Raw genomic sequence first — 16,024 nt, 5'->3', positions numbered from 1 at the left:
GCCCCCGGTAACGTTGGCAAAACGCAACATCTTGCAAGAAACAGCGTCTGAGGGCTTCTTAACATTTAACACAGACAAAAATAGTATTAAAGGATTTTAGTGAACATTTTTATTCAAATCACACAAACAAAATTATTGAAATAGTAATATACTAATTAAGTTATTCACTCCATATTTAAGTCACACAGCTATTCAGGCAGGCGAGGGTTTATTTTCGCTGTAGTCGTAGGGGTCTCCCTGGAAGGGCAGGGGGGGTGGGATATTGTAGACGCCCATGAGGAAGATGATGATGGTGCCGATGGTCATCACCGGGTAACCAAGAAGAGACACAGACGGTCCACACCGTTCGGGCGACACCGCTCCAGTTATCCTTCTCCTGAGGGGAGAAGGGGGAGAGTCAGGGGGTGGGTTCATATACAAGTGGAGAGAGAGGGGGAGATAGGGAGCGTCAGTGCTGGGTCTACATACAAGTAGAGAGAGATGTGGGGGGGGCAAGATAAAGAGAGAAATCACAAGCTGGATTTATATATAGCCTAAAGGAGAGCTGGGAGACCCAAAAGAGAGACAGAAGAAGGTAGAGAAGAGAGGGGAGGAGGGAGGAAGGTACGTGGGGGTGCAAGAAGACAGAGGGAGTCTGAGAAAAGAAAAAGGGGAGAGTAGGGGAAAAAGAGAGAACGGGAGAAATGGAGAGAAGGAGGGAGGGAATGGAACAAAAGAAAGTTGGAGAGTAACTGAGGAAAGGGAGAGCGATGGAGAGAAAATGAAAGAGGGGGCTAGGAGACAGATAAAAAGAGGGTTAGAAGGAGACGGAGCAAGAAAGAGGGAGTATGAGCGAGGGGGGGGGCAGCGGGATGGAGAGAACAGGGCCAGAAAGAGAGAGGAGTTTTTCGTCCCCACCATCTCAACCTCGTTGAAGTCGTTTTTGTTCCTCATTTGTTTGATGATGTAGTTCGCTCCGTCCACCGCCGGCTTGATCTCCGCATACAGCTGATCCGTCACCCCCCGCCATCAGCTTGAGGCTTCACAACTACACACACACACACACACACACACACACACACACACACACACACACACACACACACACACACACACACACACACACACACACACACACACACACACACACACACACCACACACACTACAACACACACACACACACACACACACACACACACACAGGGATTAATAAAGGGGTGAGAACGTAGCATCCTTTGGTTAACCATGGGGTGATCTTAGAGAGTACATATTGCACACATTATAGCGCTTTTCACAGTGTACAAATCTTTTTTTATATTTCACAATATATGTATTTCAGTCTTTTAAAACAGCTTAAGGTGGCAGTTGTTATTAAGATATGTCAGAGCTTAAATACACTACATGTCTAAACAAGTTGAAATACATTTTTTGTTTCATCTGTTCTATTTGATATCTGTTTACTATATTTTACCTGGTTTTAAACAATGTTTAAGACTGATGAAACGAATGTAGTTAGGGTTAGAATAGTTTTAGGCATTGGGTTAGTGTCAGGTGTTTTAAGCTTGTAAATGTGTCTGTCTAATACATGAATATTTATAAAATGTTTTCTCTTTTTTATTCTCAATTCTTAAGAAGCATCCTGATCAAGACAGTTGATCAGAGTTCCCTCTTTAAATATCTCAATTCTGTATAACAATTGTTTTTTCAACTGTTGAAAAAGAAATGAATAAAATATTCCACCGTTGAAATTCATTGACACTTTTGCCGGTACCTGATGAGTGTGTGGCGCGGGTTATCAGTCCGTGCCTCACTGACTGTTTCTCGAACATCAGCTCGCTGCGAGACTTCACACTGTAGTACTCCTCCGCCGAGGCGATGTAGCCCACAGAGCTGGTTCGCCGTGGCAAACGCTCCATCCCAGTATGGCTCCGCCGCCGTCTGGTGGGGACATGCGAAGGATGCGAGGCAGTCGCTCGAGGAACATCTGCAGGAAAAAAAGAGCAACATTTTTAAAGCCAAGGTAATGTGCATACTGTAGAGGGGTGCAGGAATGAGTCCTAAACCCGGGAATTTTAGCACTTCCTGTTTCCACATCTGAAATTCAATCGTTTTTTAGCATTTTGGTTTAGAAGACTGAAATAAGGTCTGTGAACACACAAGCTGTTGAGATTTATAATATTTATAACATAATAATGTTTTGTTCAACGAAAAAGTAAGTGAGTAAAAACCAAGCTGGTAAATTTAAAAGCGCTGGTTGCTAACAAGTTAGCTTTTTCATATTTGGAGTTTATCCTGCTGAACAAAACAAGTAAGTATCATTAGTATCTTGCCATTTTCTACAATAATCCAAAATGAAATATAAAGATCCCAGTGCCTTTTGTCGGGAGAACCAGGGTGATGCTGAAAAATACATCATTACTGCATCACTCTTTTGTGTGTGTGTGTTACCTTCTTGGTCCAATCAGACATGACGTGTGTGCTCGGGGTCCTGAAGTGCAGGTTGAGGACGACCACACAGTTCAACACCACCACCGTCACCAACACCATGATGAACATCAGGTATCTGACACACACACAGATAAACAAGTATGAGGGGCAGTTTGGGTTACAAATAATTATCATAAACTAGGTAGGGGATCATTTTTAGAGGAAAAAACTGATGATTAAAGTCACAAGTTTGCAAAAGAAAAACTTGAATCTTTAGTTTAAACTCATACATATGCAATAAGAAAAACATGGACCTGTTCTGAGACTAGACAATGCTTAGAAATCGAATTTCTGACATTTAAAATCACAAATAGATGTGAAAACTCGGAATGTATTTTTGTTGCAGGAACTACATTGTTGAAATTAAAATAAAATAAAGATAATTTCAAAAAAGAAAAAAAAAGTTAGTGTTGCTTACTTGACAATAAGTGGAACAGACATAGAAGTCTCTGGCAGCCTCTGAGAGATCAGCAGCAGGAAGACAGACTGAGCCAGCAGCACGGAGATAGACAAGGGTCATCTTCTCACCACCTACACACACACACACACACACCACACACACAACACACACACACACACACACACACACACACACACACACACACACACACACACACACACACACACACACACACACACACACACACCCCACACACACACACACACACACACACACCAACACTTCAGTGAAATAACAAAAAATGTAAATAGGTTCCTCAGAATCCAACAAACTTCTCCATCTACTTTCCAATAATCTCCATATACAACTAGAACTTCCTGCAGGAGGTGAGAAAAAAAGCAATTTCAAAGCAGTTACTGTTGAATCTATGCCAATATGAAGTGTTATTTTATTGTGGGGGTTGACTGCTTAGAAAAGCTCTGTATAATTAGATGTATTATTATTGTTATTACTGAATGTCAAGAAGAAGGTGTAAGAGTGAAGCCAGGGGATGATGATGTTAATTCCTCAATCAATACAAATGTGCATTACAGCATTTGAATTAATTAATAAACAATATAGATTTCTACATTCTTAAAAGATCAGAACCTAGAAATAACAAAAAAGAAGAATATGTATCTCAATATAAAACTTGCTGCCAAGTGAACAAAAAAGCATTTTGTATGCATGTTCCGATCAAAGGTTTTAATTCAACAGTGAGTTTGATTCATTTAAACGTATTATAATATGACTGACTGTCAGCCGGCAGGTAGTAGACCAGGGATGCGAGGAAGGAGATGAGCACGCAGGGGATGATGATGTTGACGATGTAGAATAGCGGCTTGCGTTTGATGATCAGGTAGAAGGTGATGTCCTGGTGCTTGTTGCTCTCCATGGGGATGTGTTCGTACGTGTTTTTCTTGGCCGGGCGGTGGTTAATCTCCCACTCGCCGTTCTCTGTCCAAAAACAGCAAAAAGCATAGAGGACGTGAAGCAGACATTGAATAAGGTTCACATGTCCTGTCCTGTTCCTGTAAGCCAGTACAACAACATTTCGTTTTAATAGTACACTCTGTGTCTTGTTGAAATGACAATAAAGTATGTCTATGTCTATGTCTATGATAGAGACTGGAAATGGGATATTTTTCAAACCTGAGGGGGGCTTTGTGAACAAAAACGTTTTTTTAATATCATTTACATCAGTAGATACCAAACATATTTTAAATGAACATCAGGATCTCTTGCACATAATTAACAACATCAAAATCAATTGAAAAAGAGAGAGGATATTCGTTTATTTTATTATTCAAACCACTATTATCACTATTCATTTATTTTTTTACTACAGTGCAAACCAAACAAAAAACGTCAGATATACTTACAAATGAAATATACAAAATATATTTAGGTGAAATCTCTCGCTGGTTTATTATTTATTAAATGATGAGAGACAGATGTGAAGGACACTCACCTGTAAAGCTGGCAGGGTCGATGATGATCCACTCCACCAAACATAAGAGAGTTTTTCCGTCATCGGACCACTCTTCCTTAAGATTCATCTTGATCTCTTTGGCATTGTAGGTCAGAGAGCTGCAAAGCAACATGGGTAATGACAGTGTAAGATACAATGTGATAAGCAACAGCCTAAAGAAAACATGTATTCGATTTATCGACTAAAAGAAAGACACAAAGCATTTGCGATGCACAAATGTCTGGTCAACATGTTATTATTTGTGATTTCTTGGTTTAAAACATATTAGTTAAGAGATCCTCAGTATCTTGGTGTAAGATTATGATTTGAGGTTTAGAGGCTGAGCTTTCTGAGATAGTTTGGTGAATGTGTGCACCTATAGAATCAAACAATGAGATAAATCCTGATGTTCACTTATTTAGAAAGTTCAAAACTTATTGTCTAGTCTAGACAATATTCTGAAAATCAGATAACCTGATCTTAAACATGCGAACCTAGCAGTTTTTCCTTAATTCTTTCCTTAACAAATGCAGATTAAACTTGCAAAAGCGACATTTGCGACAAGTTGTCTCGATATACCAGGATACCTGTAAAGCTGTTACCGTGACACTGTGTGGTTTAAGCGTCTTACACAAATTTGAGCGTGCAGTTCTGCCAGTCGAAGGGGAAGTAGTTGACGTTGATGGAGCAGGAGGAGCGGAAGATGGCGGGGCGGTAACCAGTAGCAGAGACCTGTGGAATACACCACCACGTTACTGTAGTACGCCACCTCGAATTGGGCGTCGTTACTGGAGGAGAAAGAAAAATCAAAACGAGGTTGGCTGAATGTAATGTATGGAAATTGAACAATTTGTAGTTTACCAATTTAAACTCAACATCCATTATTCTGGAGGTTTCAGTCATATCGTGGAGTTTACATAGACAGGAAGCTCTTTAAGTCCTGAGAAACTAAATTAAAATGTATACAAGTCAACGGCAACTCATTTGATATGTTCGAAAGTATGTATGAGTCGAGATGGATATGTCTCATTAAAGCTCTGTCAAAACTATAGCATGTGGGCTCTCTTTTAGAAGTGCATCTAACATTTGACATTCAGCCCATTTTCAAGACAAAACCAGACTTTACAACCTACAAAAGGGTACATTTATGAAAATGAAAATAAATTGTTCATGAATAAATCAGAAACCAAACCACTTAGAGACAGATCCATGATTTCATAATGTCAGAAAATCCAGATTTTTTTTTAAATGTACCTCTTTCATCCTAGAGAATAGTTTTGTTCTCATTAAACTACCACTTTAACACTAGAAATAACAACTTTTCTCTCGCAAATTAATTACCTTATAATCTCATTGAATATTTTTTTTTTTATTCTTTTAAAATGTGTGATTATTTTCATTTATATTACAAAAAAAAGGGAAAAATCTCACTTGTTTTCCAGTACGATCTCCGGCAGCCACAACATTTTGGAAGGCAGACGCAGCTCCTTGATGCCGTCAAACTCTGTCTCATTCCATGCAAGGCGGAAGTCAACCCACGTCTGTCAGCACACACACATCCATAGTTATTAGACCAAAAAACATCAGATAAAGTAGAGACAGAGATGCAGGGATTCAACATAAAGTGACAGAATATAATTTCTTACATGATCTATCCATACGTTTGTCAGCAGAGTCTCGTCCACCTCTTTCTACAAATAGAAACATTTTATAATATTAGAACAGAACAAACTTTTCTTCTCTGACATTTTTCAAACTTCTACTCTGTTAAAGATAAACTGGAATATCAAAAACAAAATATATTTTTTCAAATAGGCTTCATAGTAACTATATTTGATCATATGATTTACGTTTTGGATAAGAAATGCGTGCTATCCCCAACTCCAGTTTTGTCTTTAAAATAATAATTTTTTAAAAGCGACCCAAATATATTCACTTTAATATGATAAACAAAGAAAATCTTGAAATATTCACACTAGAGCAGGGGTGGCCAACCTGCGGCTCTCGAGCCGCATGCGGCTCTTTGCCTAGTTTCATGCGGCTCTTCAGTTCATATTGAATTTTATATGTGTGAGTTTGGGGGAGAGACACTGACTCCTGACTAGTGGTGCACGGTGTACCGATACTTGATAGGTATACCGCGATACCCTGCCGTTAAAAACGTTACGATTCCTCCGTTTAAGAATGACGGCGGAAAGTACTCCGGTGAGAAAGCGCCGTTTAAATAAGAGCTGTGTGTGTTCAGCGCTCTGCTTCCACTCCCTGCTCTGCAGCCGTGCCTGCAGCCCCTCCCCTCTAAAGCACGCTCAAGTGCCTCCCCGCTCTCGTGCACGCGCTAGCTGCCAGAGCATGTGAGAAAACGAGAAGCATGGCTGCAAGTGGGAGTGCAACTGCCGCTGCCCCTCGGCTTGTTGACAAAAAAGACGCCAGAAGCGAAATGTGGAAGTATTTTAGCTATATCTCTGACAGTGAGGGCAAGCCTACGGACACCACGAGGCCTGTCTGTAAGAAATGTATTAATTTTATTTAATACGAATTCTTGTCATTTATTGTATTTATTGTTCTCATTGTTTAAAGGTTGTGTTATGGTTCTGGTTCTGGTCTGAAATAAAGCACAATAATTACATTTAAGACTGTTTCCCTTTTTTTAAGAAAAGTATCGAAAAATAATCGGAATCGCAATTCTTGACTTGGTATCGAAACCAAAATGTTGGTATCGTGACAACACGACAGTTAAACCTGATATTTAGTAGGTCTGTTAAGTATTGAATGCTGATAATTCTGACGTAATTTGGCCGGTCAAAGTTGTTTGGGCTCGGATAAAATTGCTCCGTTACTTTCGTCCCGGCTCTCCCTACGTGTGTATGTGTGGTGTCAGGTGTCAGTATGAGAGGATGACAGCGCGTCTAATTTTGATGTGGCCCAAGAGCCAATCACAATAATACCTGCGATGCAGTGAACCAATCACTTTTTGAGGGGGGGGGAAACCTATCGTTGATTAAACACTACTATCCAGTGTTTCCCCTACCATTGTCTTTGAAGGGCGCTGCACCCCGCCAACGGAGCCCCGCGCCCCCCCTGAAATTCAAGGTGTTTAAAAAATATATATAATTTTTTTTTAAATATATATATATCGCACCAAATTGAAAATAATCTATAACTACTATCACTTTTCACATTGAACATGTGCTCTTTTATTAAATAAACTAAACGCTTTCATTTGAAGTTGTGAGTTTAGTGTTTTTGACCCTAAGAAACACTGATGCATTAATCAATAACAATAATCCACAGCTCCTCTCTGCTCCAGAGGATTTTAAAAATATATATCCCAATGCCACAAAAATGCATCAGTGACGTGGTTGAAATCTTGTCTCCAGAAAACAAAAAACTGAAACAAGCGGTATCAGTGACTGTGTGTTTGATGTGGCTCTTTGCAGTAACATAGAAAAAATGTGGCTCTTAACCTCTGACTGGTTGGCCACCCCTGCACTAGAGGATGAAAACAGTATTTTTAAGCAATTTTGCATGGAATTTACGATTAATCGATTATAAAAATAGATGTCAAATATGTATTCTGTCTATTGATAATTCATTGGCAGCTCCAGTTCCAAATCCTTATGTGGGATTTGAGTGTCTATTGAGATTATGCCTCTATTGTTTGAGTTAAATAAACCTATAATGCACGCTCAAATCCAGCATGTGACTAGCACCAAATACACACACACACACACACACACACACACACACACACACACACACACACACACACACACACACACACACACACACACACACACACACACACGGTGTGTACCAGAGAGATGAGGTTGGAGAGTGTGAGGGCGAGGTAAACATCGACGACATCCTGCTGTCTCTTTACGGGTCGCAGCTCTTTGTTGTATCCTTGCTCTGTAATCAGGAAGTTGATCAGACGCTCCTCCTCGTTCCTGCACCAGCACTCTGACACACACACACACACACACACACACACACACACACACACACACACACACACACACACACACACACACACACACACTTTAACACTCGTAATTCACATTAAAGTCAGAAAAACACCAGTAACTATTAGTCATGAATCCAAAAAAATCCACCCTCATCTTTAGGAACATGCGATATTAGCAGCAAAATGTAGTTTAGGAAAATATAGATTTTGTATTAAAATAAAAATACATATAATGTTCTTGGATTAATATCAATGCTGCATCAATATGTAGGCTTCATTTTGTTGTTTTTAACTCATTTATATACTGTGGCCTAGTTTAATCTTCAGGTCCTTTAGGTATCATTTTGTATTCAATTCTCTGACATTTTTCAATGAACTTTTGAAGATAATTATTCAGAAATGTGTTCATACATCTTCAGACTTTATTCACATGCTTCTTAGCATTTTACAAACCTAAATCCTTTATAAACTGTTAAATGCATCATATTCTGTAAATATGTTTGTGGCTTTGTGCTAGGAGAAACACTTATCTTTACAAAGTGTCTCAGAAAAACAGCCCTGTTTTCAGCTTTGTGACAATGCATTTTCCAGCTGATCTTTTTGTAAACTATATTTAGCTTAAGAAGAACAAGAACAAGAAGTAAAGGAGCGGAAGTATAACGCTATGTAAAAGGGAAATATTCAAGGACATTGACTGTGTTCTTGATTAAATGTACTTAGTTACATTCCACCTCTAGAAAACAAACAGGGTCGTGTGTGAATACTTTCACGCCGGTCATATTTCGTGATGGCAGCTGCTCTGTGTTCAGAATACTACACTGCTGCTGTAACACCACCGAGTGTACACACTGCAAGAGCTGGCAGACACTTCCCCTCTTTACGCGGCCATGATAGTTTTTATTCTCACATATATATATATTGAATATTATGAAATGAAAGCCCAATCAGGGTCCTCCACTGATTTGATAACATAAAGAATCCTCACAGCTTCAATAAAGAAAACACCTGTCGTTTACATCAAGTCTTGCATTTATTTTGACCTGTCTCTGAAAACAAATTATTATTAAAAATGTTGGTCAATCGGATGATGAATAAATCTATATAATATCGTTTTTTTTTTAATGCATTTTAAAAGGTTCCTTAAGCTACATTTACATAATAAAAATCAATAGAGATCGAACTGATATATCTTCTCTGAGATTATAAGTCATTGAAAAAAAGGCTCTAGGGTTAAAATATAAAACATTCTTTCAGCTATAAATGGTGTATTTCAAACTCATACATTTACAAGAACATTTTTTTACTTGAAAGATGTTTAACTCAACTATAAAAAAAAACCTAAGAAAACTATCAAATATCTACCGTTGAGATGCTAAAACAAGTGAATTACTGGCATTTTTGCTTTTTTAAAATGACTTGAATCAAATACTACATTTTCTGATTTGTTGACGATTAATTTTGTTGATTGACTTATTTAATCAACTAATGACTCCTAAGGTGTTTATAATTTCCCTGAAAAGAGCTGAAATAACAACATTTTAGAGGAGAGTAAGTTTGTCATGCGTTACAATGTATAAAGCAGTGTTTTCTTACCTTGAAAGCATTTAATAAAGGGGAAAAAAAATTAAATTGTGTATGTATACATTTTAAAACATTTCAACTTTTTCTAACCATCGAGCAAATAATTAGGGGGGGGGGGGAATCGAAGAAAATGGTGGTTTAGCATAGAAATTAAATCAAATAAATATTTTCGACTGCGTATATGCTGCTTTAATACTACGATAGTCAGTATGGGCCTTCACAAACTCACATCAATGAAACTTTAGCTCACTCAAACTTTGGATAAAAGCAGTTTTACTATAAAAAATGTGTGGGTGAAATGTCAAACTCACCAGCTGAGAACAGAGCGAGGAGGAAGACGGAGATCAGAGCGGCAGGCTGGAGCTTCATGGCCGACTGCTGCAGAAGCCCACAGAGATTTTACCCCCCGAAACCCAGCCTGCAGAGTGACGGACAGGCAGCAGCTGAAGGAACACAGGGGAGAGAAAATAGAAAACAGAGGGGGGAGAGAGAGAGACTGTACGGGAAACAGGGGGGAGGTCAGATATAGTTACAAAACAAAGAGCCGAGCTTCTGATCTACATTTTACTTTATTATTTGCCCCTTTTGTTTGTTTGTTCACCATGTAAAAGCGGCCTTGGGTCCCTTGAAAGGCGCTATACAAATGTAATCTATTATTATTATTATTATTATTACATTCATGTTAATTTCCTACTATTTCCATAGGGATTTGTAGCCTGAATTATAAATCAATCATATAATTACTCTGATATAATATATCATTCATATTTGTTGTTACTTTACTTCTCAAACCTATTTATCTATATACAGAGCCTGGGGTTTGAACCTGTGCTCCCCTGATCCGAACACCAACGCACTATTCCACTGCGCCACACGCCTCTTTAAAAGGGTAAACTGTTCACACACCTACCCAAACCCACCCAAATCCCTGAATGTGTCAGATAAATAAACTATAATATGAACTTAAAGGGGACCTATCATGCAAAATGCACTTTTGTACGTCTTTTATACATGAATATGTGTCCCCGGTGTGTCAGGAAACTCACCAAGTGTCAGAAAACACAAACCTCTCTTTTCTCATACCCAAATCTCTAAAAACTGGGCTGCAACAGCTCTGATACAGACTGATACAGATTTGAAATATCTCTGACGTCAGAAACAAGGAGCTCCGCCTAAATGGGCAACCGTCCACCTATCCAACACACTCTCACTCCATAATCGTCCAGGAGCGACGTTTGGTCAGTGTCCGTGGCGTGCAGTTGTGACGCTCCTAGGCTCATTCAGCTTCATAAAGGGACGCAAATAGCTTTCAACTGATTGCAATGTATTCCCATCTGCGGCGAGATTTGACACTCATGGAAGCACGGCATTCGTTTGTGTCAGCTGCCCTTAAAGGCAATGTGAGCGTCCATTCTCATTGGATAACGGAGAATTGTACACCCGGAAGTAAGTATTTGATTTTACAGTGATATCTGCACTACTCACCGACTAAAAAACACCAGATTATCCTTGTTAATTACACAACATTGATTGGTTTAAATTGTGTGCAATGCTTTTGTATTTTTCCCCTTCGATTCGGAGAAACAAATATTTTTTCGGAGTAAAGGATGGCAGAAGACACTACACTACCCAGAATCCCCAGCTATCGTTTGGACTACACCATGTGCTCTGTTTGACAAACCCTGTGATAGTCCTCAAGCTCTGTGATTGGAGAGTGTGCTCCGAGGGTTACGCCGAGCCTCGAACAGCACTTGAAATGGCAAATATGGCAGTAGCCATCGATCAGCTTAAGATAAGATATACTTTATTGATCCCAAGTTGGAACATTTGCGTTACATCAGCATGTGTAACAGTTGTAAATATGCAGTGGTGTTTATTTGTAAATCATTTAGTATAATCACACAAATTCTGTGTTTTATATTTAACAATTCTGTGTTCTTTATTTATTGATTGTTCAATACCTGACAAGGCCGGAGATGAAATATCTACATACATCTTATAAGAGTATAATACATTATGTATAATATCAGTTAAAATAAGTGCTTCAACATAGTTAACATTGCTGGAGGTATGCACAAATATTGATAGATGTCTTGTAATGCACTATTGAGGAACCTGCGACCCAAGTTTTTCATTCAATGCATAACTACACAATAGTTGTGTAGGCCTATATGATATGTCAATAAACCTTAGAAAATCTTGAAATCTTGAAAGGGATGTGCAAAATACAGTCTTTAATGAACTATTAGTAGAGAATAACGAGTAATGAATATACTTTATAGGGATCCTATTAATATCTAATAATAAAAATAATGAAATTCAATAACATGCTTTAACCACTAGGTGTCCCTTTATATCAGCTGTGCACCTTTATGGTGTAAATACAGCCTATCTACCAATTGGATCAAATATAAAAGTCGGCCGAATTAGTGTTGATACTGCAAGGAGACGTATTGTGTGAAAAGAAATGTAAGATGTTGTTTAATGGCTGATATATTTATGATCCACGTCACGTTTTCAGTTCCTCATGTTTGTCTAGAAGTCTACTCATCAGGGCTCTATAAATACAGAACTACGGCAGATATGTAATATTTAATGCAGCCGAACCGTGTATTACAATGCCGTTATGTGATGACTTTCAAAGAGAAAAGCAAGCACACTCGGAATAAAGTATTATTATTTTTATTTTTTTATGTTTTCGGTCTGTTTCCGGTATTTGTTAATGACGATGTGCTGTGAGATGTGACTGGAATTGCACAGGGGAAAATAACGTATCTTTAGATGCGGATTTTGTTAAACTAATACGTTTGCGCTGTGGACCAACACTATACATTGACGGGGAAGGGGGTAGCAATAAAGATAACACCATTAAACAGTTACACAACATAACAGAAATAATATCGATAGCAGCGTCCCTAGCAACCACCTTGGTAACAATGAACACGTTCTATGGACGCAATTTCCTGAAGTAATCTTCATAATAACTAGCAAACTAAAGATCATGTACATCCACTGCACACATAATCTGAAATAACAACTCATATTTCTCGCATCAAATGACATCAAAACGCATTTTAATGGCCAAACTAACTTCAAAATAGGCATTTTCCACCGAGAATAAAACAAAGTTCGGCCATGTTTTTTGTTTCTGCAGGTAGAAATTTGAAGATCACGTGACATAGACGCCAGCCATTGGAATTAATGGTGAAAAAAATGGGGTTTGTCAAACAGAGCACATGGTGTAGTCCAAATGATAGCTGGGGATTCTGGGTAGTGTAGTAGTGGGTAGTGTTCTGCCATCCTTTACTCCGAAAAAATATTTGTTTCTGCGAATCGAAGGGGAAAAATACAAAAGCATTGCACACAATTTAAACCAATCAATGTTGTGTAATTAACAAGGATAATCTGGTGTTTTTTAGTCGGTGAGTAGTGCAGATATCACTGTAAAATCAATCGACAGTAAGGGGAATACTTACTTCCGGGTGTACAATTCTCCGTTATCCAATGAGAATGGACGCTCACATTGCCTTTAAGGGCAGCCGACACAAACGAATGCAGTGCTTCCATGAGCGTCAAATCCCGCCGCAGATGGGAATACATTACAATCAGTTGAAAGCTATTTGCGTCCCTTTATGATGCTGAAGGAGCCTAGGAGCGTCACAACTGCACGCCACGGACACTGACCAAACGTCGCTCCTGGACGATTATGGAGTGAGAGTGTGTTGACCTATCAGGAGGAGACAGCCACAGCCATTGCCGTTCGAAAGCGCTGGAGACGCTGTAGTACATATGCCAGGCCTTTAGGTGGCGCTGTAGTCTGCAACAAAAGCAGCGAAGAAGACTTCTCAGATTCAGCCCTTGCAAAAACAGGGCTAAAAAAGAGCAAATAGAGCGAAATGAGGCATGGCTAAAATGCATGATCTGTTTGGTATTTTGAAAAAAAAACTTCGCAGACATGTTTTATATAGGTATGGCCCTACAATATATTATTCAAATATAGCATGATAGGTCCACTTTAATATACATTCTCAAATGTAAGAGTGCTCCAGTGTAAAAGTTATTAACTATTATTTGTCATCCTTACTGGAAAAATAAAGATAAAATAACATATGGGATTAAATCTGATATATTAAGGGGTAGGGGATACTGGGTGTTTCTCAATGTCAAGGAAGGATGCTCCAGAGCCACTATTTCAAGGATTCTACTTCATCGAGTCCCGCCGAAGGACTGTTCCAATGTCCAGGCTCTTTGGAATTCTACCGAGCCCGGCGTCCTTCGTAGCGAGAAATTTAGAGGCTACACATGTGTATCCTCCGCGGTCTTAAAATCCCCACAATGCTTTGCGCACGGACCAATTTCCCCAAATCTGCTTGTTAGCTGCCTGTGTTTCGTCGTCAGTTCAGCAACTAACATTGGAATCATTTTTCAACCGTCTTACTTCAGAAGGATCATTTGTAGCCCTGCAATAAAAACGTTATGAACAACCAATTTAACGTTATTGATTTAGTCACCTTCATTTAGCAAGTGCTGACAAGTCCTTTGTGTAATTTTCAATACTAGAGGCTTAATTAAAAGATGTCTGTAATATAGGCCTACAGTACTGATATGTTGTAGCCCATCTTTTGTGAGATATGTTATGCCAAGTAAGAATTAGTGTAGAAAGTTGTGTTTGGCCTTGGGACAATTTTTTTCTGAGCCACTAGATGGCGGGCCAGAACATAATCAAAGGCCAGAGCCTCTGGCTAGACCTTCCCAAAGGGAGGGTCGTCCTCTTTAGCCCCATTTCAGTCCCATGTTAAAAGCCAATTATATTTTAAATTGCTTCTCGTTTTGCGCCGTCCCGTTCAAATGAAATCGCCATCAATCACTTTTCCATGCTCGCGCCAGGGCCGGGGGAGGGGTTACAAGGCTCGCGTCTTGTGCTGCATTCCCTTGCACTCGGACATTAGGGATTTTCTCTCATAAATGTCCGATGAGCCAAAACTTTTCTTTCAAAACAAAGCTGCCAGCTGGGGAGGCAGCTGGGATGGCAGCATATGCACCGCCACCCCTCGCCCTCCATGATCAAGGGGCTTCTGCGATTTGTTGTCAATGTTTTGATATCCTAAGTAAACATTACGTTTGAATGATTTTGTGAGCTGGTGTTATTTTTTTCAAACCACACACCGCATGTTGGCTATTTCATTACCACGCGCTGTCCACCTACTTATTGATCCACTATCAGCGTCAGTGCACCCCGCTGCCAGATTGTGCCTGTGCTGTGTGTCATTCACTCTCAACATGGATACAAGTAGGCTACAATAAGCATTATTCAGGTGTAGGTAGATTCTCTATTCGGACATTATAGTCTGTATGTGCGACTGTCGGTCCAATATTGTAAACACAAATACAAAAATATATATTTTATTTGTATTCTCAAAATAATTTTCCTATTTTTTTAACGTGTGTTCTGTTCGGTTTGTGTGTTGAAAGATCTGTGCAATTTAGTCTTTTCATTCTATAGCTTATATGTATTTTTATTTATGAATGTATGTTTCCTACTACTTTTATATTCATGTTTATTTTGTGATATTATTATTTAATTTGTGTAGTTATTTTGATTATACATATTGTTCTATCTGTGTGTTGTGTTGGAGAAATGTGTGCAATATAGTTATTTCATTCTGAATTGGATGCGTCTTTTTATTTATTCACATAACCTATAATTTTTATATAAACAGTTTTCTCCACCAAGCTGTCAGGAGGCTGAACTCTATCTCCTCCCTCCCCTTATAATATATTTCATAACATACTCTACAGAGTTTTTTTTCATATTTATACTTTAACTATTCTTTAATTTTCGTCTTAATATACAACCATTTTTTCCACACTGTACTATGAAGAAATCTTTTCATGATATTTTTGACATAATATACGATGACTACTTTCAGGTTTTTCTACCTGCAATACCGTTATTTTATTATCTATAGTATGACTTTATTATACTGACTTTTTATCGTATTTTTCACTAACTATATATTTCTTTTAATACATGATATTTATTCTACACACTTTACATAGTACAGATTTTACAAAACAATACTATGACTTTTTTTACATTT

The 16,024-nt window shown here is 38.6% G+C and overlaps 1 protein-coding gene across 1 annotated transcript; it reads right to left on the bottom strand.

Moving 5' to 3' along the window:
• Positions 1–86: 86 nt before the first annotated feature.
• Positions 87–11,003, bottom strand: chrnd (cholinergic receptor, nicotinic, delta (muscle)). Its single transcript, XM_034206069.1, is given in 19 exon segments — positions 87–314; positions 317–341; positions 344–376; positions 907–1,002; positions 1,005–1,027; positions 1,753–1,888; positions 1,890–1,919; positions 1,921–1,965; positions 2,430–2,544; positions 2,887–2,981; positions 2,983–2,999; positions 3,664–3,864; positions 4,379–4,497; positions 5,010–5,089; positions 5,091–5,166; positions 5,810–5,919; positions 6,025–6,069; positions 8,193–8,338; positions 10,235–11,003. Coding segments are annotated over 19 exon segments (1,572 nt in total). The 5' UTR covers positions 10,293–11,003; the 3' UTR covers positions 87–192.
• Between the last annotated feature and the right edge of the window lie 5,021 nt (positions 11,004–16,024).

Source organism: Gymnodraco acuticeps, unplaced genomic scaffold (genome assembly GCF_902827175.1).
Source record: "Gymnodraco acuticeps unplaced genomic scaffold, fGymAcu1.1, whole genome shotgun sequence".
Lineage (NCBI taxonomy): Eukaryota > Metazoa > Chordata > Actinopteri > Perciformes > Bathydraconidae > Gymnodraco > Gymnodraco acuticeps.
This window is presented reverse-complemented; position numbering and strand designations above follow the sequence as displayed.